At 60.8% G+C, this 25,466-nt stretch overlaps 2 protein-coding genes across 5 annotated transcripts; both read right to left on the reverse strand.

Annotated features, from left to right (window-relative positions):
* Positions 1-1,620: 1,620 nt before the first annotated feature.
* On the reverse strand, positions 1,621-5,609 carry DCTN3 (dynactin subunit 3). The gene is made up of 7 exons (XM_027446854.3): positions 5,451-5,609; positions 5,236-5,320; positions 4,219-4,305; positions 3,469-3,552; positions 3,242-3,300; positions 2,474-2,533; positions 1,621-2,040 (listed from the first exon to the last, which is right to left on the reverse strand). Exons 1-7 carry the CDS (start codon positions 5,541-5,543, stop codon positions 1,951-1,953), a joined length of 558 nt encoding a protein of 185 aa, XP_027302655.2. The 5' UTR covers positions 5,544-5,609; the 3' UTR covers positions 1,621-1,950.
* A 1,682-nt stretch (positions 5,610-7,291) lies between these two features.
* On the reverse strand, positions 7,292-23,711 carry ARID3C (AT-rich interaction domain 3C). 4 transcript variants are annotated; one of them, XM_072030910.1, is made up of 8 exons: positions 21,619-21,760; positions 20,633-20,983; positions 12,824-12,902; positions 10,115-10,298; positions 9,726-9,970; positions 9,211-9,480; positions 8,983-9,072; positions 7,292-8,474 (listed from the first exon to the last, which is right to left on the reverse strand). In XM_072030910.1, the coding sequence occupies exons 2-8, from the start codon at positions 20,924-20,926 to the stop codon at positions 8,332-8,334; spliced, it is 1,305 nt and encodes a 434-aa protein (XP_071887011.1). In that variant the 5' UTR covers positions 20,927-20,983; positions 21,619-21,760; the 3' UTR covers positions 7,292-8,331. The 4 variants fall into 4 exon arrangements, with proteins under 4 accessions (XP_071887011.1, XP_071887010.1, XP_038026393.2 ...); XM_072030909.1 differs by having other exon boundaries at positions 21,503-21,745; XM_038170465.2 differs by having other exon boundaries at positions 12,830-12,902; positions 21,503-21,741.
* Positions 23,712-25,466: the final 1,755 nt, after the last annotated feature.

The raw sequence follows: 25,466 nt of genomic DNA on the forward strand, positions 1-25,466 counted from the left end.
ACTGACTTTGTCATTATCCTGGGGCCATTGGTGGCTGATGCAAGCTACCTGACACCTGATTCCTCCCGTTTCCTCATGGGGTAGTACACGAAGTACTACAGGTTCACAAACCTCTCAACACCTTTCTTATACCACATACGTACAATATAATTTGAGCAACTGTTAGTTTATCCTATTCCTTTTTTTTCCTTCTTCTCTCATGACTAGAGGGCCCGTGATTTTCATTTTTACTGATTTCGTACTACTCCAGCTCCTCTTCAGAGCCCTGCAGTGCCCCTACCACCAGATACCCGTACTCGTGCCACTTGCGCCACACCTGTGGCACCCAGGGCACTGCAGCGCAACCGAGCGGCAACAGCACCCGCTCCTTCTGGGACAGGATTTGCCATCGGCAGCAGAAGGCGTCTGCATCACCACAGAGCTCTACATCCGAGCACTACTGCCATACAGGTCACAGCAGAGGCAGGGCCAGCGCCCATGGAGCTTGTGATTCTCACAAGTTCCAATACTGGAAATAAATCCAATTCTTTGTACTCAGGTGTGTTTTCTGGGAGCCTTCCCGCATCGTGTGTGTTGGGGATGAAGGGGGAGGGTGGGCTGAGGGAGACCAGGCAAGGTGTGCTGTCCCACCAGAGGACAACTGGCTTGGACGGGGAAGGGAATAAAACAGGGCTCAGCAGAGGAGAGCCTCGGGGAACAGTGCTGAAGCTGGGGGTGAGGCAGATGTCTCATCTGAAGGGCATCTGCACCTCTGCACGCAGCAGGGACAACCAGGAGGAGCTGGTGGGTTTTTGTTACAGACCGCCTGAACAGGAGGTAGAGATGGATGAGGCATTCTGTGAGCAGCTTGCGGAAGGTATTACTAGAGGGCCCATGAAGAGATTGGGTTCTGATACAGACATGGAGAGAATCAATGCTGTAACCTGAGCGTGATGGAGCATTGTAAGTGCTCCTGACTACTGAGACGACAGTAAGAATGCCTGAGAAAGGGCGGACTCATACCTGGGTAAAAGCATCACGTAACACTGACACCTGACAGACTGCATTAACAAAGACATTAACAAAGCTAAAACTGTTGAAACTATCTATTGTAAACCTTTAATGTCTCCTTAGAACAATTCTTAATGAATTAATATGTATAAGGGATTAAATTACACAGAACTAGCGTGTTTCCAGGCAGCACTCCCTAGAAGTGGGAGAAAAAGAAGGGGGGGGGGGGAGGGTATTCAATCCCCAGCAGAAGAATCCTTAACAGTTAGTGATTTTATTGTTTTAGTTATTATTTATTTCTTATTTATTATAGGGTTCTATATACATGTATTTATAGAAATGACGTATTCTCAATGAATTAGTAATGGGATGGAGATAGGCTGTGAGAAGCCACCTCCTGCGCATGTTTGTGCCAGTCACTGCTTAGGGAAAGCCACCCTAAGGTGGTGAACATGGCCTCAGTCTCCAGGGCTCACCCACCTTGCTGCTGACCCCTTCCCTCTCGTGCACAGGTGTAACATTTCCTCATGGAGTATCAAGCACAGGCCAAGCGGGCAGTACGTACATCTCCCCTCCTGAGCCCGGCCACACAGTCTGTGCCGTGGCTGCACCCAGCGGAGACGAGGCAGGTTGTGTTTCAGGGCTTTATTACGGTCCACAGGAACAGCAGGAAGGGATTTTTAAATATGTTACAACCCAAGATATAAGGAAGTGCAAGATCGACAAACAGTGGCGTATTACAGAACAGCAGGAGCGTGGCTTTCATTCAGGGTGATCGCAAGTTCAGCCGCAAGGCCAGGGTGCCCCCAAGAGCCTGCGGTGTCACTCGCAGCACATTCACAGAGCGGAAAGATGCTGAGACAAGAGAGTGCAGGCTGTGCTGCAGCATCTCCTGAGTGACCCAAGGCCAGCAGAATCCCAAGGCCCCGGCTGCGGTTCTCTGCACTCCCGGCTCTGCCATCACTCTGCCACAGGTTTCGCTTCCTTGGCTGCTTCCAGCTGCATCAGTATCTCATTCCACTGGACAAACTGCTTGGACAGAAGCAGGGTCTGGACAATGCTCTTAAGGAAAGAGGCGTGGAAACTTCAGGGAGGAAACCACAGAGTACAGCCCAAGAACCCCTTGCAGCCTGAGTGCACCATTACAATCCTGATTCTTTTGGAGACAAAAAAAATAAAAAAAGGGTGTGGGAAACCAGGGTGTACAAAACCTACTCAGACAAACTGACAAGGCCTGGAGCCACCACACAGTGCCACATGTTAATGGGAGTCCTGAACAACTTCTGAACACTGCACAGGCTGCATCTCAAAGGGCTTTCTACAGCACGACAAGGACACAAGCACCACCACACCAGAAAGGGCACCGGCCATTAAACCTGGGGCTGGGGATTGCCTGCTTCCAACATCTGATGGGGCAAGGTGGGCCAGGAGACAGGCAGACAGTTCGGTTCTGTCAGGCCCAGAGCACCAGCAAGAAGGATACTGTTTTGTTGTAGTCTTCGAGGAGTGCCTTGACACCATCAGAAAACTGCTTGCACTGATCCTGCAAAGAAGAGAGCCTCAGCAAGTCAGCAGTAAATAAACTAAAAGACATCAGTCATTCCAGCCCCTGGCAGCACAGGGCCAATACTGGGACTAAAGGTCAGGCCCTGGCTGCTCAATGCTGCTGAAAGCATTTCAGCAGACGAGAGGAAGGTTACAAAGAAACAGCTGTATTTGGGAAGTGCCAAAGAAGCTGTGCTTGCCATCTACCTTTTCTCAGCATTGTCAACTTGCCTCAGAATGAAAACCCACAGGGAAACACTGAAAGGAGGCATTGGGCGATGCCCAGGCTACTCATTGCCACCTCATGGAGTGCTCAAATGGGGAAGGAAAGGGCAAAGAGACAACGTGGTAGTATCAAAACCCCTCCAGAGACTGAAATACAGCACTTCTGTGTCCCACTGAAAGAGGGAACAGGAGTTGGTTAAAACCACTGCAATGTATTGCATTCAAGCCTTTGTTTTGAGTAGGCTTATTGTAGGCAAAGATTTTTTCCAATTCAGACTCAGTTACCAGAAATCCCGGCTAGCTCTGCCCCTGCAATGTGCTTAAACCTCTTTAAAACTGCAGCACAAATACCCTGGACAAATGAAAGTAAATGGTATAAACAGGCAATTCAGACAACTGCAGATACAGGGGCATCAGTGCAGTTACCAACACATGGTTCCTTCTCCCTGCTAGTCAAGGCTGCCTCAAGCACTCACGCTACCTGCTGCTGCATCTGGATCTGGGAGAGTCGCTGCAGTTTCGCTGCGTGGTCAGGAACCGCTGGAAGCACAGAACAGAAATCCATTTTGTTTGTTTTGCATCACGTGGGGTAAGTTACCAAGACAAGGAGCATTCCTTCTCCAGGGACAAGTCACAGCAAAAGTCACAGCACAGGCAAAAGCCTGAGGGTGGCACGTGCAGCTCAAACTTGCGAAGGAACAGGCGTACCTTGGATGGAGGGACTGTCTAAGATGGGCTGGAGGTTCTTCACCTGCTCCAAGAGGTCTGCTCGGTAAGGAATGACCTGCTCCTCTGACCAGGGAGAGACAAGAAGGAACATCAGGAAAAGCCAGAGCAGTGTCTTAGCCCCCACCTCACAGAGGGGCTTGTCTCACTCTGAACTGATCATCAGCTGGGACAAACACTTGTGTTCCAGCTCCCCTGTTCCAGCTGACCCAGCTGTACAGAAAAGGGCTTTTTAATAATTTTATTTAGCCTTTTGTGACGCTCACCCCTGGATTCTCATACACAGTAACTTAAGTCAGGAGAATCTCCACCAAGTTTCATTCCCAGACTATACTAGAACAAGGCTGAACCAAGTTCTCTGGAAGCAAAATAGGACAACGCCAGAAGGTGTTTCATGTACATCTAAAACTCTGTCTTTTTGACAGGCCTCAGAATATGGGAAATAGAGTAAGGAAAACTGTTCCAGCTCCAGTTTCTTTTCAACCTTTCATTAATTTATGGTTAAACCAATCAATGCTAAGATCGGAACTGATAAAACTACAGCATGGACATGCACAAGGGAGCACTGAGGGTGACGGCTATCCTTGTATGTCACATTTCAGGTAGCTCTACAGAGGATATCCTTCCAAATGTTTATAACTAAGCAAAAAAAAATAACTCCATCCCAATCAACCTTATTAAAATACAACTTTTGCAGTGCTAAAACCTATTCCTTCTCATGTCATGCTGTACCTGCCAAGATGAACTGCTGCTTCATGGTGTCTGGAACAGACATCCTGTCAATGTACTGCGGGTCAAGGTATTTTATTACATCTTCGACTAGAAGAAAAAATATGTTTCAAGACAAGTAGGAGAGATGTTATCACTTTGACAAGTGCACTTCCCTCTGGACTACAGAACAAACCTGCCCATTTAAGGTTGTTTTGTTCAGATTCAGGGATTTCTGCAACACTTGAAAACAGGTGACTCTAGAAGGCTACAACCGAGACCTTATGAACGAGTCAAACGAAATAACTGCTTTGTTACAGACACCTCCAACACTTACCTTTTCGTTTGGCCAATGACACTAGAGGTGAATGAAATCTGCCTCTTCCTAACCTTGAAATAAAACCAGAACTGCCATCCATCCTGATCCCTAAAGTCCTTTACAAATACACGGGTTATATGTTCACACTCAACAGCCACCGCAAACTTGGACCACACCAACACTCCTGATGTTGCTTCTGCATTACCGAGCCATGAAACTCAGCCACAAGGAGGCTTTACGAGGCAAAGCACAGCTCTAGCGCCTGCAGCTGATGTTCCTTGGTTTGAGAATGCTCCTCAGATGCGGCCACAAGTGGTGGTACATGCTCCTCGCCACTCCCAGCATACACAAAAGGGACAGACACAAGGGCACAGCTAGCCTGAACACGCAAAAATCCCCTTTGAGAGCTGTATTTCAGGCAGAGCACATAGCTGTGCACTGTTCAAGGCTGAAGGGGCCCGCTCCCCACCTCAGCAGCTCTGGGGAAGAGGCACAAACAGGACGACCCCCTGGTGGGTGACCTGCGGACCAAGCAACAGCACAGAGGCACCGAGGGGGGGCTTTTGGGTTCCGAGGAGGGGATTTTGGGGTCTGAGGAGGGGATTTTGGGTTCCGAGGAGGGGATTTTGGGGTCTGAGGAGGGGATTTTGGGGTCCGAGGAGGGGATTTTGGGGTCACGGCGCGCCCCGCAAGCTGCCTCAGACCCCTCCCGGAGCACTCACTTTTCTTGAACAGGATCTTGACGCGCTCCCTCTTGCCGGCGATGTTGCTCAGCGCCACCTGCACCTTCACCAGCTCGTCGGCCACCTGCAGGGGCGCACAGGGAGGGGGCGGGCCCGTTACCTGCCGCCAGCGGCGGGCAGGGAGGCTGAGGGGTATGGGGGGGGAGGGGGGGTAATAAAAACAAAACCGGGGGTGACAGAGCAGGGCCCAGCACCTTCCGAGGCTCGCAGGCGCCGCCGCCGAGGCGCTGCTCCAGCTCCTCCAGCCGCCACCGCAGCCGCTCCAGCGCCACCGTCCCCGCCGCCATCTTCTCGGCCTTCTCTTCCGCTTTCTGGCACGTCCGCTTCCGGCCCGGTTGCCATGGCGGCGCGTTGCTAGGGGGATGCCGTTGCCATGGCAACGGGCGGGCCTTAATGGCGGCCTTATGGCGGGGGATAGGGATGGAGGGGGGGGGGGGAGCTTTGGGGTTTTGGGGGCTCGCAGCCCCCCCGCGGGCGGCCGGCGCCGCTCGATGCTGATTTGCACTGCAGAGGGAGGCTCTGCCTTCAAGGGAGGTCGATAGCTGCCTCCTTGCTGCGGGCGAGAGGCGAGAGGCGGCGTGGAAGGGGGGGAAGATGGGGCTTTGAAGGGCGAGGGGCTGCCGCAGAGCCTCCCCGGCCCCCCATCGCCCTCAGCTTCCCGATATCGACCCACAGGGCCGGTATAACGGCGGCTGCTGGCACTCACAGTTATTGGGGTCCCTCACAGGGATGGGATGAGTTCATGGCAGCTGCCACAGCCCAGACACCTTCTGGGGTCAAGGGGAGAAGCCTGGGGGCCCCCGCAGCACCCTGAGGTGTGCCCCGCTGGGAGACCACAATTGGCATCATTTAATGCCAGGCTGGGCTCCCAGCTCAAACCCCTGTGCTAACAGTGATGCCTCATCAGCTGGATGGCTTTGGGGACCTTCCCGTGCCCCTTGCTGAGAGCAAAACCCGCTGTGCCCCGAGAAACCTTGGTCCTTCTACATGTGCTCCTACAGGGAGCATCTGTACGGGGCCACCAGGCTGTAGGGGGAAGCTGTGGGATGGCCCCAGCAGCGCTGTGACCCCAAAATCTCCTTGGAGGAGCAGGCTGAGGCCCCGTGCGCTCTGCCTTTCTTCCCAGGGATCGATAGCTGGGCTGTGGGAGAGGCATCTTCAGAGGGAAGAGCTGCGCTTTGTTCCACAAAGGCGACAATTAGAAGCGGCCTCGTTAGCAGGAGTGCCTGGGGGCTGCAGCAGGGGCCGGGGGCTGTGCACGCAGCGCTGGGCTGTGTTTAGAGGGGACCGCCACTCCTGCAGCCTGTGCAGCAGGGCAGGTGGTGTGCAGGAATGCCCAAATCCCCGTGCTACAGGGTCACCGATAACCCACCCCAAAAGGGGGAAGAATTCAGGTGTTCCTGGGGCTTGGGCACTGGGGTTATGGGGTCACAGGATGAGCCTGAAGCCACTGCACTGGCTTTGTGCAGCCCAGCATGGTGTGCAGCGAATCTGTCCCCACTGCCGGGGACTCAGAGGAGGGCTCCATCCCCATCCCCATCTCGGTGGTGGCACAGCGATGCCACGGCCACCTGCCTGCAGCCCGCTGCCGAGGCCGGATCCAGCGCTCCTCCTGCCAGCCCGGCTCCATCCTCGCACCCCTCCATCTCCTCCCTCCCGCTCAATTACAGTCCCTGCGGGACGCGGGGAGCGGGCATCGATCCGGGCTGGTTACTCAGGTGACAGCAGCTGTGTCCCCGAGCCCCCCGGGGAGCGTGGCTTCGCACATCGCCCCCTGAGCTGCGTAACGAGGGGGGACGCGGGACCAACTGCGCCCTCCCGGCCCCCTGGGGCCCTGGCGCTCGATGTGCACCGTGGCCGGTGCTGCCCGGCAGTGACAGGGGACGTGAAACCCCAATTAATGCTGCATCGATCCCACTCTCATCCCCTCAGCGGGCTGCAGGAGCTGTGTGCTGGGCTGAGCCGTGTCACACCCACACAACCCTGACATCCGCACCCCACGGGCACCGTGTCGCCCTCATCCCCGGCTCGGTCCTGTCGTTCAGTTCCTTTAATAGTTACACAGAGCCGCGCTGCCGCGGGGTGGGGGCACCGATCCCCGGCCCCCGCTGAGGTAGAGGTGAGCGTCGCCCCGCGCTCGCCTGCTTTGGCACCCAAGGGTGCGGGCGGGTGGAGGAGGTGCCCACCCCCCCGCCCCAACGAGGTAGTTTGGAGCCCCCCCCTCCCCCCAATCCCACTGCCCCCCACCCTCTAATTCCCTTGGGGACCCCAGCATCTGGGTGGGCTTTGGTTGGGGGCACTGCTGGGCCTCCCCACCCTGCCCTCCAGCAAACCCCTCCCAGTGTGTAAGCCCCCCCATATCCCCATCCGAATAGTCCCCCCTCCCCCCCCACCAGTCCCACCAGTTTCCCCAGTATTTGTCCTCCAGTGTGATCCCACACACACCCGAGGGGTGATCCTGGGGTGGCACAGAGCAGGGGCAGGGTGGGGGGGGGTGCAAATAAAGGGTCTGCAGTGATTGCAGTGAGTGTGCACACGGGTGTAGGGTGTGTGTAGGGGACACGGTGTGATGTGTGGGGTGGGGGCAGTGTGGGGGGGATGCAGTGTGTGCATTGCCAGCGTGTACAGGGAACACAGCATGCAATGAAGTGTGTGTAGGGTGTACAGGGGATGCCACATGTGCCAATGTGGGGGGGACAGCGTGTGCTTCGAGGTGAGTATGGGGGCTGCAGAGTGCATTGAGGCGTGTACGGGGGATGTGGTGAGTGCATCGAGGTGCCCAGAGGGGCTGCAGAGTGCAGGGGAGCCCAGGCCAGCAGGAGCTGTTTGGGGGGGGGGAGGGGGTCACAGAAGGCGTATTTTGGGGGTGCATGCGGGTAGGGGGCCCCACATGTGGGGGTGAGGGACAAAAGGGCCCCGTGGGTGCTCATGGCTTTGCACGGCCACAGCCCTGCTCAGCACCAAGAGACACCCAATATCCCCAAACTCCTCTGGGCAAATCCCTGCCCCACGGCTGGGGGCACAGACCCCCCACCCCCTCTCCAGGGACCCCGTGTGCTTCGGGGAGCGTCGCCCCTACGGCTTGGCGCTGGCAGGAGTGTGGCTGTGCGAGGGGGCCGGTGGCGGCGGGTTCGGGGTGGCCGTGGGGTTCAGCCGGCTCTGGGTGCTCCCTCCACCGGGGGCCGGCGGGGCTGCGGGCCGGCGGGCAAACAGGACGCCTGGGGAGGGAGAGAAATGGGGTTAGGGACCGGCACCCCCGGGGGCTTCAAACCCCACTGCCCTCGGTGTCTCCCCCGGCCCTGTGCTGCTACCCATCCCCTTGTCGCCTTACACAGCCCACTGAGGTGGCCCGGGACCCTGTGGCTGGTGGGCTCGCGTGCTGCTGAGCCCTGACCTTTCTGGCTCGTTAAATATTTATCTGCTGGAGGAAAAGCTGTCTGCTTTAACTGGGGGAGCTTTTAGCTCCTCTCAGCCCAAGTCTGTCCGTCTGCTGTCTGTCTGTCCCACACTTTGGCCATTCACTGCCAGCCCCTCCTGGGGGACAGCTGCTGGCCTGGCTGCCCTCCTCCTTTTCCTGCCTCCTCTCCCCGGGCCCTGCCACTTCATTACGATGGATTTTATAGTAAAGACATCAGATTGAAGGAAGGACTTGCTGGCCAGGCAGTGGCTATAAGTTATTGGATTTCCCGGCCGCAATTACACGGGGCAAGCGGCCCTTCTATTTACCTGTGTAGACAACTCCATTTATTTCTATTGACATGTTGATACTGCTAATGCCGTTGGTGGACAGGTTCAATGCGGTCTCCTGTCTGTCATCTGGGGGAAGGAAATACCAATATGAGCACCAGAAGAAACAGAAGCGACCTGCCGGAGGGAGCCACGGGGCCCCGTCCTCCCCGGGCAGCCGTGTTCCCCCCCCTAAGGGTGGCAGGGTAGGGGGCTGCAGGGCGCTACCTCGGTTGGAGACCTTGATGTTCATGGGGAACTGCGAGGCCACGGCCAGGAGGTTGTGCTGCAGAGCCTGCTGCATCAGCCGCTGCTGCTCCTCCGCCGTCAGGGCCACCTTCTTCTCCGGGGGCTCCCCCGTCTCCAGCTTCTCCCGCAGCTGCTCCAGCACCGCCGCCTGCGAGGCTGCTGCTGCTGCCTGTGCCGCGGCGAGGTGGTGTCCTGCCAGCCCCACCGGGATGGCGATGCGCCCCGGCACCGCCGGCACAGCGCCGTCCTCTGCAACCACGGGGAGAGCTCAGCCAGACCCCATCCTCACCACCCCACCTCGCCATCCCCGCGCCATGCAGGGTGGGCAGAGAAGGGGCTGCCAGCTACATCGGGGCTTGGACCCAGCTCCACAGCCATCCCCTCTCACCCCAGAGGGGACCAAAAGAACAAAATCGTTCTTTTTTTCCCCACCTGGGAGAAGGAGCATCCCCCGTTGGGATGCCCGAGGCAGGGCAGCCGTGGTCCTCACCCACCTTTCTTCACGCCGTGCGCTTGGCCCATCTGGCCGCAGCTGTGTGTGGAGATGCTGAGGGCCGGCAGGGGCATTTTTGGGGAGCCCAGCAGGGTCGGGGTGCCAGCGGGCGAGTAGTTGAAGAGCGCGGCGCCGAATGTCTGCCTCCGTCCCTCCCGCCGGTTGCTGTCGATGGCAGCCTGCAGCTCCCCGGGCGAGCTGAGCGCCCTCTTCTCGCATTCGTAGGGGTACAGGTACTTCATGTATCTGCGTGGGGAAGGCAGCCGGGATCACAGCCAGCACCGAGCACCTCCCAGACAGCCCCAAAACCAGCAGGGACCGGGCTGGGGACAGCACCCAGGCACGGTGGGAGCCCTCTGTCCCCCCTTGGGGGACACCCTGGGTGCTCACTGCGTGCGGAGGGTGAAGGCAGCGCTGGTGATGGAGGTAGGTAGGTTGAGGCCCTTGGTGATCTCCCGCCAGATCTTCTTGTTGATGACTTCCACCAGCCCGCCCTTGTCCGTCACCAGCCGGTACAGCGTGTAGAGGTCCAGCACTTGCTTGGCCATGATGGGGATGCGGTTCACGGGCGTCCCTTCGGGCCGGGCGAGTTGGGAGAGAGAAGGGTGAGGGGTGAGCCCACGGGGACCCTCACCCTCTGGGGACACGGCCCCCGCCTTGTCCCCACAGCCACCGCAGGCACTGGCTGTCCCCAGAGCTGTCAGAGCCCCCTCCCCACTTCCCCAGCACCCCAGATAGCCCCGTCGTGCCTGGGGGCAGTGCTTCAGGCAGGCAGGCAGGGCTGCAGCAGGGCAGAGGAGGGATGAGCATCCCGTCCCGTCTCCTCCTGTCCCACCCCGCCCCGTATTTATTCCCTGCCGGGGTGCGGGTGGTATCGGAAACCCATCCATTTTGCCAGGGGAGGCTGTCACGGCCGCGCTTCGCCCCTCAAACGAAGCCGTCACTCACCGCCGTCCTCCAGCATCCCTAATTTATGGCCCCGATATTGGCTCGGCTTCTTCGCATAAGCCTGAAAAATGAGCTCTTTTTATTCCTTTACTGAGTTCATTTAACTTTTTTTTTTTTTTTTTTTTTTTTTTTTTTTTGTGTGTGTGTGTCTGTGTTGTTTGCTAGATCAGAAAGGGGGAGAGGAGTTTTTCCTCCTGGGAAGAAAGCAGAGATATCGACTTGATATCTGCCGGCGGTCCCTCACCAGCCCTGCTCAGCACCAGCCCCATCGCTCCGATTCGGGGGTCTCCCCATCACCCCCAAAGCTGCGAACGAGTTTGTGGGTCCCAGAGCCAGATCGATGCCCTCCGGACTTCTTCTCTCCCCCCTCCCTGGCCGCGGTGGCTAATGAAAGCTGCTGGCAATTAATCTCGTGGCCGCACGGAGCGGGCGGCCGGTGCCCGTCCCGCTGACAAAGGGACCTGTCTGCATCCCGCAGAGTGATGGCCCCGGCAGCGGCCGGGGTGCGCGGCACAAAAGCCCATGGAGGTGGCGGGGCCATTGTGCCGCTGCAATTAGCTCCGGGATTGATTAATGATGCCACGTTATCGGCAGGGCCCTTGGCTCGGCGTGGGGACGGGGAGGGTGCAAACGCGGGGGGATGCGCAGCCCCTTCCTAGGGCTCGCCACCCATCCCTCACCTGCTGCCACCCTGGGGACGCAGTCCCCTGCCCGTGCGCCCCTGGGTGCCACAGGGGCACCCACAGCGGCTCTCGGCAGCACCCAGCTCTGGGGGTGCCCCCTTGCCCATCCCTGGAGCTGCAGCACCCAGCTCCACTCGCTGTACCCCCCCTGGGGTCACCCTGAGATGTCACCTGGCCTGGGGAGGGGACAGGAGCGGGACTGGGGAGCACCAGGCTCCCTCCTTCCTCCCCGCACCACCAGGCAGCTCGCTTAATTAGCCCCGGCCCCAATGGTGAGGGAGTTAATTAGCTCTGGAGAGAGAGATAATGAAGCCGCTGAGCAGCCCATGAATCTTGTGGCCCCGATGGATGCTGAGGGGGGGAGATGAGGGTCGGGCAGTGCCAGTGCTCCCCTGGCTCCCCCCAACCTGCCCCACAGCTGGGGGGCACCCACAGCCCACAGGGCAGCACGCAGACCCCATCCACCTCCAGCCACGCTCTGCTGGGAGCCCCACGGCCACGGCAGCCCCGCAGGGCACGAGTTTGTGGGGTCTCAGCCCCCCAAAAGCCGGGTGCTGCTGCCCCGCGGGTGGGCACCCACCCTCACCGACACTCCCAAAAGCAGGCTCGGGGCCGACCGCCCCTTCCCAGCCGCCCTCGCCCCACACACAGCCAGCTCCAGCCCCCCTCCGCAAGCCTTCCCCCGTTAATTAGCTCGGCATTAACCTCTGCCTGGGGTTTACTGGCTATCGAGCGGCGTGTTCATTAATCCACACACCGGCAAAAGGCTCTAATTAATACAGCCGGCCGCGCGCCCGCGCTCGGCAACTTTTAATTGTCGCGGGCCCGGATGGGGAGGGCGAAGGTTAAAGCATTTATCGAGTCCCCGGGAGCTGGCTCGTCCCCGTGCCGATAGCAAAGATTTCCGATGGGGCTGGGTGGGCTGGAGGGCTCTTAACCCCTGGGACCCCGCGCTGCTCCTGCAGCCCCCTGGCAGCGCTCGGGTTTGGCTCTGAGCACCCAAAAATTGGCATCGCTAACGGGGGTTGCTCATGGGCACCGCTAACAGGCATTGTTAATTGGCATTGCCACCAGGCATCGCTGTAAGGCACTGCAAGCGGGCATCCCCGCTGGGTGACACTGCTGGGCATGGCTAATGGGTGTAATTAAGGGGTTTTGCTAACGGACTTCGCCAAAGGGCTCTGCTGCAGCCCTACTGCGCCTCTCCGGTGGGCACTGCTGGTGGGCATCAGCACGGGGCACCGCCACCAGCCCAAATTCGGGGTCCCAGCCCCTCTGGCTGGCAGCACCCTGTGTGTAAGCGTGGATTTGAGGGATGTGGGGTGCAGGGTGCAGGAGATGTGGGGCATGGAGGCAGAGCTGAGCCCCACGTGTGTGCCAGTGGCCAGCTCGGCCAGCCTCGTGGGGTGCAGCTCGCAGGGACGAGCCCCAAACCGGCAGCTGGGGGGCACCCACCCGAGCCACCCACCTTTACCTCTCTTCTGCATGAAGCTGAAGAGGTCGTCCAGGAACTCCTTGCGTTTTGGGTCCTCATCCAGTTCGTAGAGCTGGGGAAGGAAAGGTGTCAGCACCGCCGGCACGTAGGCAGGGAGATGGCAGGGGACAGTGCCGGGGATGTGGACCCTGCTGGCACCGGCACCTGGCATCACCCCTTTAACCCCCCCCGGCTCTCCCCAAAATGATTCCCCGACACATCCCCGGGCTCGGGTCTGCCGTGGGCTCCCCACCCTGGCTGCCTCCGTGCCTCAGTTTCCCTGCCCTGGGGGCACAGAGCCCCGTGGCAGGGCAGGATGCGGCCGCGCCGCGCTCGCAGCCAGGGCTCGGCTGATTCCAGCACAGCGCCTCGGTGACCATGACAAATTGGAGACCGCCAGATCGATGGCCCAGCAGTAAAAGTCAGAGCACATGAAGGAAAAATTAGCACCAATCGAAGGCGCTATAGACACCGATTCCTCCCAGCGAGCCCGGCAAGAATTTAAAGCCATTGAAAAGAAACAAAACTCAGCAGTCCAGAATGGATTTCCAAAACATATACAAAGAAATGCAAGCTGGAAAACAAAGTCAGGCACAAAATAGAGTCGTTTAAAAAACAATTGTGCTGGGAAAGGCCGTTAAAAACCAATAGGCAGGGAGGCCCCCCCTCCAGACGGCACATAATTCACGGGCAGATAAAGGGAGATGTGAGGATGTGGGGGTGCGGGGACACAGGGATGTGGGGATGGGGAGGTGAGGGCATGAGGACAAGAGGACACAGGGACATGGGGACAAGAGGACACAGGGATGTGAGGACATGGGGACGTGAGAAGATGGGGATGTGAGGATGTGGGGATGTGGGACGTGACTCTGCTCTCTGTTCCCATCGCTGGGCAGACACTTGTGCACAGCCCTCAGCACTGTTTTCGAGTGCTCCGTGGTGCTCTGCTGCTGTCCCTTCCTCCCCACGAGCTCCCTGTCCCTGTCACCCTCCTCCCCATCCCCAGCTAAAGCTCACGCTGGGAGCAGCGCCCTGGGAGCCCACGTTTCCCTGCCTGGCCACCAGCCCAGCCCCTACCACCCCTCCTGCTGTGGGAAATTGAGCCAAGACCTTCCCAGGGGTCTCCCAGTGGGGGTATCCAGCAAGACCCCCACTGTATTTCTGCTCCCACAAAGCCCAGGCATGCTCCCCACCACCGTGCGCCCGCAGCCCCCAAACAGGTGTGACCTCCAAGCACCGGGACCTCTTCTCCACCATATATTAACCTCTAACCTTTTATCTGCGGGGCAGCGAGACACAAAAACACATTACATCAAGCAGGGAGCAAAGGTCGGCTTTTAAGAGGAGACGAGAAATGAGTGAGGAGCTGATGTGCTGGCACGGCCCTCGGGCGCGTGGGGATGTGCTGGGTGTCCCGTGAGATTTGGGGATGCTCAGGCCGGAGAGGAGGTGGGTTTGGGGGATTTCTGCTGCTGGCGGGTGGGCTGGGTCCCAGGCAAAGCAGGGTATAGGATCCAGGCACTGTGGGTGCAGAGGGGTGGCATGGGAGTGGCCTGCAGGCAAAGAGGGTCCCCCCAGACACCCCCAGCCCCAAGAAAGGTGCCATCTTCATCACCTGCCACTCACCCTCCTCCTCCTCTTGCAGGGTGGGCACTGCAGTCCCCCCAGCCTCCTTTGGGGACCAGCCACTGGAGCAGCAGAGCACAACCCCACAGGGCCACGCACAATCCCATACAGATACACGCTACCACAGACGGGGACGCACAGCCCCACGCAGGCATACACAATCCTGCACGAGCATGCACAACCCTTTATGGGCTTGTGAAGGGATGCAAGGCACGGACTCCTGATGGCTCTTGAACAGGAGATGTCTCTTGCCCTTTCTCACTACTACATCTACTTTCCCTGTAGTCCCATGTGCCCGGATCTGTCACACAGTGGGTTAGAGACCCCCAGACACGTGCCTCGAGCCAGCCAGCAATTGGCCACTGCCCAAAGCTCATCCTGAACACTGCAGCCAATTTACTTTATCTCAGCCTCGCTCTAAGTTTTTGCTTCTACCGCTTGTTTCCCCATTATCTCTAATTCAGGGACGTGTGAAACCGCGCGGAGCCACCTGCGAATTCCTTTCCCACAGGCGTGCACAACCCCGCACAAGGGTGCGCACAACCCAACGCGAGCACATTCAGCCACCCCGGGGGGAAGGCACCCTGCACATCGCTGCAGGAGCACGCTCAGGCTGGCCAAGGCATACACGAGTGTGCACAACCCTGCATTGGTGCACACGCAACCTGCACGAGCGTGCCCCGAACCCATTTGCAAAAAGCTTACAAGCACACATCCCCACGTGGGCACGTACAATGTTGTATGGATGTGCCTGGCCTCATACAGGCATGTACAATCCCAAATGGACACACACAGCCCCAAATGGGCATGCACAGCCCCAAATGGGCACGCACAGCCCCAAATGGACACGCACAGCCCCAGATGGGTACACCTGCTCCCTATTAGCATGCATAACCCCAAACGAGCACGCACAGCCCTGCATGGGCGCACACCCCAGGTGGGGACACAGAACCCGGGGGGGGCACACGGACCCCTGGAGGGCCACCCCATCCCAGACAGGGTCACCCCCCGCACGCCCGTGCCGTGCACCTCGAGCAGGGGGCAGTTGTGCAACACGAGCAGCGGCTCCTGCTTGCGGTGACCTATGAGCAAGGACCCTTTTAATCGTGTTTGTATTGATATAATTAGTAACTCATTTAACGCCATCGATGTAACTATATTCCTCTATAAACACAAGTATTAAACTGTCAAGCCCGGGGATCGATACCCCGCTGGTGCACGGCTCAGCTCTGCTCTACGGACCTCGGGGACCCCGTCTGCGGGGCTTGGCCCCCCAAAAAAACACGGCATCCCCAGTGCCAGCCCGGTGCAGCTACTTGGGGTGTCCTTGGCCCCAAACCAACACGGGTGCAGCTCTGGCCATACCCGGGCATCCTGCTCACTGCCAGCATCCCATCGCCATGGTGATGTCTTGATTCCTTAAGGGATGGGGATAACGGGGCTGGCCGGGCAGGTTAAAGGGCAGCGGGTCGAACACGGTTTATTAACGGGATGTGAATAGACCTCGTGCCTCCCCCGCCGCCTTGCCACAATTAAATGACATCGTTAGCACACTTGCTAACCCCGGAGGTGCCTCTCCCGGCTCTGGGGGGCTTGCAGGGGTGGAGCCGGGGTCTCCAACCCCCCATGGCCCAGCTGATCCCAAAAGGAAGGGGTGCAAAGCCCCTCCAGGCTGCCCCGAGGAGCACTTCCAAGGGAAGCGATCGCAGCGGGGACCCCCGCAGCCCCCGCTCGGCTGCCACCTCCCGCTGGCAGCCAGGGCTCAGATCAGCAACCAGGATTTAATCCACTTAATACGGGCTGCATCGATCCCGAACCCTGCTCGGCTCCCCCCTGCCTCGCGTCCCCCCCAACCCCGAGCCACTTAATATGCACCGCATTGATTAGCCGCCCTGCTAATTTTTCCATCCGGCTGCTGCTCACGCAGGGAGCCCAGGAGATGCAATTCCCCACATCCCCCCGGCCCCCAGCACACTGCAGGTGGCTGAGCACCAACGGGGTCCTTTGGGGACCTCGGGCTCTTTTGGGGACCTCGCACCCCTCTGGAGCATCACTGCACCTCCCAGCTGGGTGTCCCTGGTGCGTGGCCAGGTGCATGCACACCGAGTGCCCCCCGTGTCCCAGTGGGACTGGGGAGCCACCAGTGCCTCCATTTACCCACAGCCCTGCCACCACCCGGCCTGAATGCACCCCAAGAGCGAGCACAGGAGCTGGGGGCTCTGGGACCCCCCTCCTGGGGTCCCCCCCATCCTGTAGCTCGCTCCCCGCCGGGCACCAGCCACCCCTGACCTTGCGCCGTTAATAAGTTAATGGTTATGGGACGGCTCTGCCCGGGTGCCGGCTGCATTTGCAAATGCTGCTGGCTGACGGGGGGGGCTCTGCCTCGATCCCACAGCCCCCACAGGGACCACACTCCCCCCGGTGTCCCCATCCTCAGCATTAACCCCTTTGGCACAGCCAGACACCCCCACGCCGGATGTCCCCAGCCGGTTCCCCGCGCCCCCTCCCCAAAACCATTCTCCGTGCTTAATATTTAACGGGGCTTTATAGAGCAGCAGGTTTAATCAGCGCTGATAGCACGGCGGATCCGGCAGGCCATTAAAACCCCCTCCCTGCCGCCGCCGGTCCCTGCCTGGGGAGCTGCCTGCTGCAAACATTAACCCGGCTCGGGGCAAGGTGAGGGACTGTTTGCTCGTGGCGCCGGCCTTGGGACGGCAGCCCCCGGCCCCGGGATGAAGGGGGGGCTTGTGGGGTTCACCCCCATGCAGCTGCACACCCCTGTGGGTGTCCCAGTGGGGCCAGATCCCACCTCCCCATGGCTGCATCCCCCCTCCCTGCTGCACCCTGCCCACCCCGCTGCTAGCACAGGGGCTCTGCTTCCCTCATTAACCCAATTAGTGGATTACCAGGGGCAGGAGCTGGAGAAGGGACAAACACCCCCAAAACCATCGCTGACATCCGATTACAGGGTGGCAGCTGGGGACAGAGCTGGGGGCAGCTGTGGGGTGGGGACCCCCAGAGGGGATGCACGGGGTCCTGCCAGCCCCAGCTCCTCTCCTCTCCCCACACTTGGTGCTGCTGGGGGGGGGGACACTGCTGTCCCCATCTCTCCATGCACTCGTCCCCAGCTCCCACACCAGCCTGGGCTGCTGTCGCTCCCCTCCCGCACGCAGCGCCTGTCTCCTCACACCCTTGATTAGTTTTTACACCTCCTCCTCGGAGCCCCAGCACAGAGCCCCAGGGAGCTGCGGTCGGGGGGCTGGGGCTGCGGTGGCTGCTGAGGCTCCTGGCACCCCCAGACAGCAGTGGGGATGGGGCTGGGACCCCCTGGGCACCTCGGGCTGGGGCGAGGGTTTTGGAGGGGGTCAGCCCCAAACCCTGCCCAAAACACCCGTGGGTCCATATGGCTCCATACATGCACACACATGGGGTCTCGCAGGGGTCTGTGCACACGTGGGTGCTCGTGTGGGTCCACAAACACACGGGCTCACAAGCACACACCCACAGGGACATTTATATATCCACACACCCACATCCACACCCATAACACCCCCGTGGGCACCCCGGGAGCCCCGCTGCTCACTCTGGGCTGCTGCTCACCGGGGATTACCGCCCTGACCCTCAGAGCTTCAGCCCCGCTCCCCCCCCGCAGCCCCCTCGCCGCAGGTGGTCCCGACCCCGGGACGAGCCCTGCCCGCAGCTCTGTGGTTGAGAAATCTGCCGGCAGCCGCGGCCAGGAACAAACACGGCGCCCGTCCCGCTGCGGTGTAACCAGAGACCCTCTAATTCAGCCCCGGGAGCCCTGCGGTTGTTGTTGCTGCACCTGGGTGGAAGATGCGCCGGGAGGAGGAGGAGGAGGAATGGGGCAGGGCGACCACCTCCTTCCTCCCCACGGGGATCCCCCGCAAGCTGCATCCGTGGGGACAAACCCGATGGAGAAAGCAACAAGGAGAGAGAAGGAGGGCGAGCAACGCCAGGCTCTTGCCAGCCACCTCCAAGGCAAACGTGTGCCCCAAAATGCACACAGATCAGGGCAGAGGTCCTGCTGGCCCCCCAAATTCATCCCCCAGGGAATGTCCCCACGTATTTCCCCTGGGCGACACGCAGTTTGCCTTTTAACCTCCACCAACCCCTCGTCTGTCCCTTCCTCCCTGCCCCGAGCAGGGAACCTGTTCTCCAGGCTGGGCCAGACACAGCCCTGCAGCCTGGGGAGGGACCAGGGGACATGTCCCCCCAGCCAAGAAGGTGACAGGGGTAGGACAGAAGTGACAGCCACCCTGCAGCCCCTGGGGCAAGCTGGCAATGCAGCCTGCCCCAAACTGCCACCCTTATGGGGCAGCACCACAAAAACGTCCATTCTCCCAGTCCCATCCCATATAAACCATCCAGCAGCAATCGGTCCCTTGGTCCCTATGCACCTGGGGGCACCAGGGACATGTCCCCTGTCCCCTGGCTGGCTGGGACAAGCCCCCAGCTGGGAAATCTACGCACAGGGCACAGGGAGGAAGCAAGCGAGCAGCCAGCTTCATCCCAGGAGCCTGGTCAGGATTTATCCCCCCACCCCGAAGCCCTCTTCGATCTGTCCCCTCGCATTTACACCGCGATTTGCTCCCGGCAGCAGCCGGCTTCGCTCCTGCCCTGACCAGGGGCAGGGTGTGGGACCAAAGGAGAAGAAATGCCTGGGATGCCTTCTCTCTGCAAAGCCTCCCCGGCCCCGGGAGCGAGGGAGGAGCTGCGTCCCACCTCCTGCCTGACCCCGGGAACCGGACAGTCAGCCTTTTTCTGCGCAGCGGGCTGTAACGTTACACTTCCCCGCCAGATATACTCAGCCTATGCAGCGCACCCACCCCGGAGGTGGCTGGGCTCCCCAGCACCACGGCTCTGAGGTGCTGGGGTCCCGGGGAATTGGGGACCTCGCTGTGCCGTGCGATGTCCGGGCACAAAGTCTGGTCCCCGTCCCCTCCTGCTGGGGGTGAGCACTGCGGGAAGAGTCCCCCCGTCCCTGCGCACCCCGCAGTATCGGGTGGATGTGGGGACGTCCTGCTGTCCCCTGAGCAGTGCCAGCCTAAAAAGCCCTGCAGCAGACACACGGGGACATCTCTGCCCGCTCCGTCCCTTCGCTGCACCCTCCCTGCTGTGAGCATCACCGCTCTGCTCACCACAACCCCAAGGAGCACACCGGGAGCGCAAACCCGAGCGGTGCTGTGCGACCTGTGCTCACACCCCTGCACCCGCGGCGTGCACACCAGGGCTTGCACAACCCAGCAGGGAGGTGTCCATGCGAGGGGGCATGGTATTAAATACAGAGGCCTTTTCTCTGCCCTATATACGAACCCCACAGGCCCTGTGATCCCTGAGATGTCTGCGCCACGAGGGTCTCCCCTGCGCCCACTGAGAGCAAAGGGATGGGGTCAAGGTGCCAGCCCATATGAGAATTATCAGAAGCCCAAATAAGACGAATCAGAGAATGCATCCTGCAGCCACAACACATCCCAGCCCTCACAGAAACACAGGGGGAGCTCAGCTCCTGGCGTGACCGTGCACCAGGACCCTTGTCACATCCCCTTGGCAGCAAAACACGAGGGGAAAGCCAAATCCTGTCTCGAAACCAAGGCTGTCCCCGGGGGTGCTGCTCCACCTGCCCCCTCTGCCCCCTCCATCTCTGCCTGGGGACCATGAAAAGCCTCCAGGGACAGGGGACACCCCGTTTTACCATGGGGAATAGAGCTTGCCATGGGTCAGGGTGGGCATGGGGTGGTGCCTGGATGCCGGGCACCCCGTTGTACCCCAGGGCATCCTCCCAGCCCCACGGGGCCGGAGGCGAGTGCAAAGGGGACGGGGGGGCAGGTGGGGGGACAGGGACAGGGTGCGACAGGGTTTAGGGTGGGGGGAGATGGAGAGCACAAGAGGATGCCTGTTGTGGGGGGGATGAAGGACAGGGGCAGTGCAGAGAATTTGGGGTGGGATGGGGGTGCTGGGGCGCACGGGCTGCCTGGGATGCAGTTTGGGGGCAGTGGAAGGGGGATTTGGGGGGGTGTCCTGTTTCGGGCGGCACGGAGATGATGTCTGGGGGAATGAGGGGGGTGTGGGGGATGTCTCCTCGGGGCAGGACTGGGATGGGGGTAGGGGGCAGCGGGGACGCCAGGTTAGGGGGGCGCGGCGCCGGGCGCTGCTTACCTGCTTGAACTGCTCCTCGTAGGTCCACTCGTGATGCGGGGCGGGCGGCGGGTCCCGGGGCTCCCCTTCCTCCTCCTCCTCTTCCTCCTCCTCCTCTTTCTCCTCCTCCTCCTCCTCCTTCTGCCCGGTGGCGGGGGGCGGCGGAGCGGGGCCGGGGGCCGGGCGGCGGCGGGGGGCGGCGGGGGGCGGCGGAGCGGGGCCGGGGGCCGGAGCGGGCTCGGCCGGGGGTCGTCGGGCCGGGCCGTCGGGGCTGCGGGCCAGGCGGGCCGCCTGCTGCCGCTGCAGGCTCTCCATCACCGCCGCCAGCCGCAGCCCCCCCGGCGGCCCGGACCCCCGCGGTGGGGCGGCCGGCTGCGGGCACAGGGCACGGCCTCAGAGGACGAGGAGGAGGAGGAGGAGGAAGAGGAGGAGGAGGAGGGAAGGGAGGAAGCACCCCCACCCTCCCTCTCTCTCTCCCCCCCCCCCACCCCTCCACCAGCCACCCCGGGGGCCGTGCACCAAAAGTTGAAGGAGCCGGCGCTGCGCGGTTTGGGGAGGGGGTGAATGCACCGGGACCCCTCCCCGCACCCCCCCACCCCCCTTTTGGGGGTCCCTCCCGAGACGGCTCCGTGCGGGGACCCCCGCCCCGCTCCCACCCGCGACCGCGTCTTCCCAGGACCCCCACACACAACCCCAATCCCACCCCCAGCCCCCCTTTTTCCCCCCTTTCCCCCCCCCCAAGGGGCACCGCGTCCTACCGCTGGAGAGCGAGGGGGGGACCCCCTTTCCCCACCGGGACCCCCCAAATCCCAGCGACCCCATCCCGTCCCCAGCGGGACCCCCTTGCTCCCGGGGCCCCTGCGGTCCGTCCCGTCTCGGGGTGGCCCTCACCGGGGCGGCTTTGGCCACCAGGCTGGGGGTCCCCACCATGCCGCCGGCTCCCAGGGCTCCCCCCGCCGTCCCGGGGGCACGGCCGCTGCTCCGCCCGGCCCCGGCCCGCCGCTCACATGGCGCCGCGCCCGCCGATATTTCTTTTATTCCGCAGCAGATGAGAGAAGGTGGGAGGGATTTTTTTTTTTTTTCTTCCCCTTCTTTTCTTTCTTTCTCTCTTTCTTCCTTTTTTTTTTTTTTTTTTTTTTTTTTCTTTGCAACAAGTGGCAGGCGGGCAGCAACACCCCCTCCCCGCTCCCATTTGCTAGCGCACGGCGAAGGGAGGCATCCGGGGAGGGCCCCGGGGTCTGGAGGGTTGAAGGGGGGGGGAGCTGTGTGTGCACGAGTGGGTGTGCACGCGTGGGGGTGCCTGCACGCCTGGGTGGGCGCTGGGAGCGCGGGGTGCAAGTTGCACGCGTGTGGCTGCGTGTGCAGGGGGACTGCGCTTGCACGCACATGTGTGGTGCTCGTGGGGGGTATGTGTGCTCCGTGGGTGCACGCAGGGTGTGAGCACATGTGTGCTTGTGCACAGCGAGGGAGGCGAGCACCTTGCATGGGTGTGTGTGCATGCAACGGGTGTGTAAATGTATTGCAACAGGGGGGTTGAGTGCATGCAACGTGTGTGTGTGCATGCAATGGGTGTGTGTGCATGCACTGGGGGTGTGTGTGCATGCAATGGGTGTGCACTGCACGTGTGCATGCACACACATCGTGTTTACAGCACACATTTATCCTGGGGAGCACAGTCCGTGCACACGTCGTGCATTCACTTGCACACACACACGCACACATGCAGCTCTGTGCATGGCTGGAGGGGCTGGGTGTGTGGGTGTGTGCCCGTTTGCACACTGATGGGGTCAGAAATAAGGGTTTACGTGCGCCTGCCGGGGCTGGGCGTGTGCGTTTTGTGTGCTTACCTGTAGGTGTGTGCGGACGGGGCTGGGTGTGGGTGCACTGTGTGCACAGGCAGGTGTGTGCACGCGTGTGTGGATCAGACGGGGTGTGTGCACCCGCAGTGCCTGTCCCTGGGTGGGTACAAAGGGGAGGGTGAAGCAAGCAGCAAGGACGGAGCCCTGGCCTCTGTGCAAGCCCTGCCTGCGGGCTGGGGCCAGGATCACAGAGGGGTCCCAATGAGGGGGGCTGCGTGCATCCCCCAGCCCTGCAGGAACAGTATTTTTGGCACAAACCTGCCCCCCCTTACACACACACGTGCACCTGTATACGCAGCATCCAGCCGGGGGCTGATCCTGGTCCTGAGGCCCTTGTGCTGGTGGGTAAACTGAGGCACAGGGGGGGCATCGAGCAAATCTCCACAGCACCGCGATGTCCTGGGTGGGCCAGGGCTGTGACAGAGCAGCCAGGGAAAGCTTCAAGCTTCCGACTGAGCTGAATGTTGGTGGCACAGGGTGACAGGAGCTCTGTCCCCTCCGGAGCCACCTGCCCACCACGCAAGCCACCCTGGATGCAGCCACATTTTGCTCTCGGGCTCCGCAGGCTGCTCCAAGCCTCCGTCCCCTTCCCTGCTTCCCTTTGCAAGGAAAAGCCAACGCTTTGGGTGCCCACCCGGCTCCGTGCACCGCTGGGGCTCGCACAGCACAGTGCTGTGGTGGCTCTGCTGGAAACCAGCCCCTTCCTGCAGGAGCGGGGCAGCACCCGACCCCGCAGGGCCCCCGGGCGCTGTTTATCTTTGCGCAGGAGATAAAGCAGCTGTCGGCCATCCCGTGCCGGGGCTGGACAGCTGGAGCTCGCCCCAACCCATCCTCTCCTGCCGTGGCAGCGACCTCCCAGCACTTGCCAGCCCCCCCAGGCTTCAGTTTATGGGCCGATGCTCCTGCACAAGCTGCCTCTGGGAGCTACGCCCCAGTCTCCTGTTTGGGGGAGATAATGGGACCACAGGGCCAGCAGCCCCACGGGGCTCACTCCTCAGGTCCCCGTGGATCAGGGCTGCACCCAAGGGTGGTGGGTTGCACCCATCCCGTCTGCATAAGGAGCCAGGGGTCTGTGGGGTGCAGCATCCCCCATCACCCCAGGTGAGGCCACCACGGGGACCTGACCCGGTTGTCCCTGTCAGGGCTGTGTCCCCAAAACCCTCCTGCTCAGCCTCGTTGTGCCGCTCCTAGGTGGAGAGAAAGAGAAATCCCCCAGACAAACGGGTATCGACGGGCGCGGTGGAGGCGGCGCGGATAGATACTGTAGGTATAGACGGGCACGGCAGACAGCAGAGCAGATTGAGAGATACTCGGAGCAGAGAGATACCGCAGGAGGAATCGGGAGATAGATCCTGCGGGCTGATCAATACCCGCTGCGTGCGGAGGGACAGCAAGATAGAGCGGGCTGCGGGGGGACGGTGTTGGGTGGGCAGCGAAGTGCATTTGTCCTGGCCGTGGCTCCGGGGAGATGCTGCTCCAGCTGGAGCTGGACCTGTGTGGCCGAGTCTCCTTGTCCATCTCTGGCCACCCTTGGTGCCCTGGAGTCCCACCTGGGTGCCAGAAGGTGCAGATCCCCCTCGTGTGCTGGTCACATCCTCTGGCCCCATGGGGATGTCCAGGCCACCCGTGGGCATCTCAGGGGCCACTGGATGCCTGCAGCGGGGACTGACCACGAGCCCTGGCCCTGGGACAGGATCTGTGCTGGAGCTGGGTGTCAGTGGGTGAACGCCCACCCCACGCCGTGCCTCAGTTTCCCCATGTGAACCAAATCAGGGCAGGCTGCGGGGAGCTGGGTCAGGCTGGCGTGGACAGGTCCTGATGGGGACATGTGGGGATGAGGAAGCAGACCCAGCAGGAGCCTGTGGAACACAGCATGGCCAGCACCCATCTCTCTCCTGATGGTCACTGGGGACATCCAGCTGCTCGGTGACAGGCTGCCCTGAAGGAAAGGGGCTGCTTTTGGTGCCCTGGCACTCCTGGCACCGTCCCAACTCCGCACTGGGATGGGGACAACCCCTCCTGCTGCAGCAGAGCTGCTGGCTCCCAGCCCAGCCCCATACCCGTGCCGCTTGCCCAAGCCCCCCGAGCTGCCCACTTCTTCTTCCAGGCACATCCAGGGGGGACGAGGGCACCCCCAGAGCAGCCCCAGGCCCCCCGAGCTGAGGAGGGAACCCCCGCCCGCGATGGAGTTATTGACACGGGCGCTACGGAAAACACTGCTGAGATTGTTCACACTAATGTTATTTAGCAGCAATATTTCCGTAATAAAAGAAATCAATGGGCAAGAGAAAAGACCTGTCCAGAGCTTTGATTTTCTCATTTTAATGGCATACTTATTTACTCCCACCAGCGTGCCCATCGGATTTTCATTACGCGGCCTTCGCTGTAAGTGGAGCGGTATTGATACGAGCTGCTGAGTTAGCGCCTTCCCGTGCGGGCCGGCGCAGGATCACTCAAGCTCCCCGACAGGCCCGTAGGAACCCTGGCACACACACACACCCCTGTGCACGCACACACACCTCAACACACCCCTGTGCACGCACAGACACACACATATAGGCTCCCTGACTGTGCATGCGTGCACCCTACAGAGGCACGCACAGCGCTCTCCTGTGTGCACACACGCACAGATTTGTGCAAACGTGCCCAAGGTGTGTGCACACGCTTGTTCCCACCATATGGATTGGTGCACAATTGCTCTCTGTATATCCCAGTGTGTGCACACCCATCCTGGCCATACCCCCCTGCAAACATTTAGCTACCCATACACCCACACCTGTGCACGCCCAACCCATGCACACCCACGTGCTTGCACCTGTGCACCCACCGAGTACCTGCTGTGCCTGCACACCCATGCACGTTATCCTGCTCCCCACACACTCACCCCTGTCCCGCTGTGCCCCTTTGGGGACACCCAGCTGTCCCCAGAGGCATCCAGACCCTGCCCCACACCCCGTGGCGGGGGCTCAGCACGCTCCAGAGACTTCCCGGGCAGG

Source organism: Anas platyrhynchos, chromosome Z, assembly GCF_047663525.1.
Source record: "Anas platyrhynchos isolate ZD024472 breed Pekin duck chromosome Z, IASCAAS_PekinDuck_T2T, whole genome shotgun sequence".
NCBI lineage: Eukaryota > Metazoa > Chordata > Aves > Anseriformes > Anatidae > Anas > Anas platyrhynchos.